At 39.7% G+C, this 5,243-nt stretch overlaps 2 protein-coding genes across 2 annotated transcripts; one reads left to right on the top strand and one right to left on the bottom strand.

The window, feature by feature from the left end:
- On the bottom strand, positions 1-1,315 carry MELLADRAFT_124329 (uncharacterized protein; the record flags this gene model as incomplete). Its single annotated transcript, XM_007419153.1, has 3 exons — positions 1-879; positions 961-1,077; positions 1,186-1,315. Coding segments are annotated over 3 exons (1,126 nt in total), but the record flags the coding sequence as incomplete, so codon positions are not given.
- Positions 1,316-3,604: 2,289 nt separating this feature from the next.
- Positions 3,605-4,424, top strand: MELLADRAFT_124211 (uncharacterized protein; the record flags this gene model as incomplete). Its single annotated transcript, XM_007419145.1, has 5 exons — positions 3,605-3,767; positions 3,859-3,927; positions 4,025-4,138; positions 4,252-4,302; positions 4,396-4,424. 5 exons carry the CDS (start codon positions 3,605-3,607, stop codon positions 4,422-4,424), a joined length of 426 nt encoding a protein of 141 aa, XP_007419207.1.
- Between the last annotated feature and the right edge of the window lie 819 nt (positions 4,425-5,243).

The following is a 5,243-nucleotide window of genomic DNA, read 5'->3' on the forward strand; positions in this document are numbered from 1 at the left end:
TGAGCAATTTTAATGTGCGCCTATCCCTGTGATCATGACAACTATCAAAGATCTCCAATATTTCACACAACTCTTCAAGAATCTCCGAGTCATGTTTGTTGTCATTATCCATCAGTCTTCTAAAAAAAAACTTTGCGGTTGGATAGATTTTCAGAAGTGATGATATGTCTTCATTTTTTTTCTTGGAAAGACGACTGGTTTCAGCCACACCAACAAGTCTCTTCCAAATATTCATGTGGTTTTGAGTTCCAATAAACTCAATACCCCGGAGCTTCTTCTTTATTTTCTCTGCAGTGACTTCATTCCGGGACATATAATAATATGGATCTTTGGTGCTCAGCCGACACTTCCACCATGTAAGCACAGAATTTTGGTGCACAATCCTGGATGTTACTTGGTTAGCAGCCAATTGCCTCTTGGAAGGTATTGAAGCATCTTCTCGCAAAGAAAACTGTCTAAACAACCCTTCGTCTCTGAGACCATCCATCACAAGATGCTCTACCATGTTCAAAAACCCAATACTTGCTAGATATCCTCCGGCGTATATATGTGCAGGTTTCGATGTAAGAAAAGCTGCTGATAATCGATATTGAGATTGACCTGTCGCAGCTCTGTCACGGAGATAAGTATGAGTCTGGAAGATGTTAAATGCCAACGCAGATTTCAGAATATGTTGAACAGTTTCGTCAACAATCAGCGTATTTTGATACGGCCAGTGTTGTCCCAAAACCTTGGACGCATGCTGTGCAAGCTGAACTTTTAGATCCTCAACTACATGACGATGCTCGGGTGCCGCATTAGGAATGAATACCCTGTTTATCTTATCTACCATTGAAAGAAGAGCTTTCAGGCCACGATCTGCTTGGTTAGGCACACTGTCTACCACACGTGAAGGTTTGAGCAATTAATGACGATTCACCTCTCATGAGTGCAATTCTAGGAAAATCAAGATCGGCTTACCTTGCATCTGGTTTTTAGTAGGTGTTGCGCGCCAATGAGCAGTAGTTGTCAAGCTCTTCCATGAATTATCATGTACACTATCCCAAAAAGCGTCTTGAATTCTTATGTCATTTTCACCTATGAAGCATGAAAGTGAATCAAACATCAGCTCCATCATCCTTTCAAATTGACGATCAGGGCCAAAGTTGCCAAAACATTCGCAGATACAAGGTCATCATTTCATACCGGAAAGACAACCATGTATAGTGTCATCATCTTTGATGGGTCCCAATTCTACTTTGGTGAACAAATTGCAGATAACTGAACCAAAGTAGGGCAAAATTAAAAGAGACGCCAGAAGTGTTCTATGCTTCATCTTGAAAGGTAGTCAAATGTTGTGGTTAAAATTAACACACAGTGTTATAGATAGTTGGATTGAAGAAACGTGGGAGAAAAGTGAGAGAAATACTCCAGGTATTCTTCGCTCCATCTTAAACTTTTAACTACGTATGGGTACCCGCAGATTGCTACTACATAACAGTTTTGCATTGGTCCAACAAGTCTTGTATCAACCTGTATCTCTTGCTGCGTATGTTCAACATCGCACCAGAAACTGGTTTCTCATCATCATATGCGCAGCCTGACGATCACCTAATGGAATGTTTCAAAGGTCTATGTAGCTGAAAATAGATCAGGGCTAGGACGGTGAATGTGCAACCCATATATGTCGCTGAGCCTGAGTAGATTATGTATGGGGTTTTCCTTCCATTGAAGTTCGTGTGTGAAGGTGTAACCACGCTTGAAAACTGACCTAACTGCGTAAGTCCTATCGCTGGACCGTACCAGTCCGCTCCAGCCAGATTGTATGCACTTCTGAGGTAAACTCATTGCACGTTCAAGATCAAAGCAGGATTTTTTTATCAATCCCACACAGCTCAAAGGTTTGAATCAATCAACTCTATCGCACTATTTGCCACGACACTTCTCTGGAAACATCCTTCTACCAGAAATCGGCAAAATTGACCCGTTTTTTACTGAGTCCAATTTTGAAACATTGCAACATTGAATTTGAATGAGACTTATTGAGATGGTTGCGCTCTAGAGAAGATGTTTCCGAAATCGTGATGTCTGTAAAATTCAAGTTTTCTCGGAGAGATGTTCAATTTTACGAACATTCCCCAAACTTGAATGTCCGGAAATGAAAAGCCATGTAAATATTTAGTCGCGAAATTCTCTTCAGGGCTTCCATTCTTGAAAAATACGATCCTTATTTTGTAAAATTTGCGAACATTAAGCTTCGTGAGAAAATGAAGCATGTAAAAGTCCAGATTCCTTATCGAATCTCGAATTTTGCGTCTCTTCGTTCACGGACTTTTCATTCCGTGAAATATGATGGTCGCAAAATTGTATCCAAGGAGTGTAAACTATAATTTTACAACCCATCTTACAATTGAAAAAGGGCAAGTCAAGTCCACAGCCGTTCTCAAAAAGGATGCTTTTTTATTTTATTTTTTCCATCATTGGATAAGTCCCTCGTGAGCTTCCTTGCCTCTTGCTCGAGGCACGAAATGCAAGATTGGTCCATGAAGAGAATAACGTCGTGTAAAGGTGAATACGAAAGGGAAATAGATGAGGAGCAATTTAACCCAATCCGGTTTAGCGAACAGGTCAGAGCACATAGAGAGTGCAAAGCAAACCCGCTCAAATACCTCAGCTCTCTGAACAGTTCCCGCTCCTCCCCTCGTCCAAACCTTTCTAACTCTCTCCTTCATAATCATCCCAAATCCATCTTAAACACTATTTCTATTTTATAAGATCGATAACCAACTTATTTTGACCTCCCACCCACCCAACAGTCAAATTTAAGAACGATAGGAGGAACACCGATGGCAAGAGAGAGTTCTCACTAAATGAAGAACTCTCCAATGAACGTCCCTGGTGAACCTCCTCCACAAACAGGCCTCCCAGTAGAGATAGTTCACCAAAATAAAATCCTTACGCAGAGGCCCAACTCCCGCTAGATACCTTCCCTCACCTAGACATAGACTAGGCAAGGGAAGGATGACCCTTTTATGCAATAAAATACATGATGTTATAGAATAGAATGGACCGCCCAGCTCAAACAACAGCGCACGAGTGACTTACATGATCTCTGCTTTGGAATACATTCGATCCAATCGCACGTGGCCTTGAGCTTTGTACATATGATTGGTATCCGTGAAATTCTATCTCAAACCAAATGGAGAAATGGAAGGTGAAGTATTTCCTACAACTTGAAAAATCAAAATCAAACTATTTTCTAGAATCTTCTTACCCAAAAGAAGCAGGAAAAGGAGGATTATGTACTCAAGCCAAACGAGGCTGCACCCATGAGGAAGGGTGTTTCGCCGCCATAGCGTTTAGAATTGATAGTCTATCGATGGATGTGATGAAAATACATGCTTTGTGCCTCGTCATGGCGAAAAGGCCCGTGCGTTCTTGGTACGGTTAAATCAATCAAACAATAGGGTGAGGCGAGGTAAGCAGATAGCAACAGATATAAATAGAGACTGAGTGAGCAAACACGAATCCCAACAAGCAATCATCACACATTCCTTCAGTCTCTTACATAGAATATTAAAATCCATATCTCTAATTATTTCTCTTACCATCAAGTTTTGAAAAGATGAATATCCAAATCCAATTCATGATGTCTGTGATGCTTTGCTTTGCATCGTCAAGTCTTGCAGCTTCAGCAGACAGTTTCACTTGTGACGCAAGCTTGGAAGATGCCCCTGCCAAAACACTTCCAGCTCCAAGTTGGCCAATTGACGCTGCACCAGGTTACAGTTAGTATCTTTCTTTTTTGATACTTTCTAGTCATTTAGAATTCAAGGCTAAGGATTACTTTGGACTAAAATTGACATTATATTCTTTAAGTCTGTGGTGTGAAGGATCTAGGCAATTCGATTGTGTACCATCATTGTCGAACTTGTAGCTTGACTACTAGTTGAGTTCTTCTCTATAAGCTGAGAAAAATGTTTTACGATTTAGACGTAATCCAAATTATTGAACTGATGATTGATGTTTGAATTTTTTGTCACAGCTGGGCAAAATTGTCAATTGACCAACAACGCAACCGCTCCTATCGCTGCTTCTGAGAAATGTGATACTTATGGGCCAGATAGTATCATTGATATTACTAAAGATACAAAATATAGTTCGTTGAAAAATTCATGTATTCCTTGTTCAAACATGATGTTTTTGAGGAAATATAATCCTCATGACACTCAACACTGATCATCATACTTTTCTTTTTCTTTTTATCAATAGATTGCAAGAACACTCAAGATTACACTTGTCTTGCCATCACCAACCCATCTGGTAAGCCATCCTTTTCACTGATCTTGTATTGCTTTTTACAAGAAAATTATATATGTTAAAATTCTTTCTTGGAATCTTTCCGCTAAATAACAGTCTGTAATGAGTGTGTGGCATACCCATAATAAAATTCACCAGGTCCTAATCTGAGGAGGAATTATGAAGTGATTCGACTCAAATAATATGATGGATTGAAAGTTTTTTGGTTGGTTATAGGGCTTTCTTTGAAAAAAACTTCATTTTGTCGTTCCAAGAAACTTTCCTTCATTGAGCTTCTCAAAATTTTGAAACTTGATTTTTGAAATCTCATCTCAATACTTTTTCTGCACCCACCCTTTTCAATGTTATTATAAGATAAACGCTAAGGTCCTCGAGTGAGGTGAACATGGACGCTTTGGTTCGGCGGCATGGTTGGTGAGAAGATTGACATACATATATAGCTGAGTTATCACTGCCAGCTTTCTGGACTTGATGTTTCCAGGAATCAAGTCTTCCACTCATCTGCACCGGATTTGAAATCTGACATTTCTAAAAGTAAACAAACTAGACTCTGGGCAGACAGCAAGGGCAGGCCGCAGATCAGGATTCAGCGCTAACCTCGAGATGATCTGATTTTATTTGAATGAAATCATCAATGTGTAAGATTCGACTCCTGATAAGAGGGGCTTAGTTAAGCTGAACGACAAGGTCTCTCTAGCTTTGAACAAGAGGAATTGTACTGTTGAACTTGCTCAGGAAGTCTAAAACACTTTGCAAGAGATAGCCATCCAGACTTTGGATTACAATCAATTCTGAGAACAACAAAAAATTGAAAAAGGATACAAAAATAACACAAAGCGCTCTCAAAACACTCCAGGCAACTGAAAGATTTAAGCCGATTGAAGCATCATCACACAGTGATGATTTGTAACAGATCACTCAACAGAGAAACTCATGAGATCTAA

Source organism: Melampsora larici-populina, assembly GCF_000204055.1.
Source record: "Melampsora larici-populina 98AG31 unplaced genomic scaffold MELLAscaffold_134, whole genome shotgun sequence".
Classification (NCBI taxonomy): domain Eukaryota; kingdom Fungi; phylum Basidiomycota; class Pucciniomycetes; order Pucciniales; family Melampsoraceae; genus Melampsora; species Melampsora laricis-populina.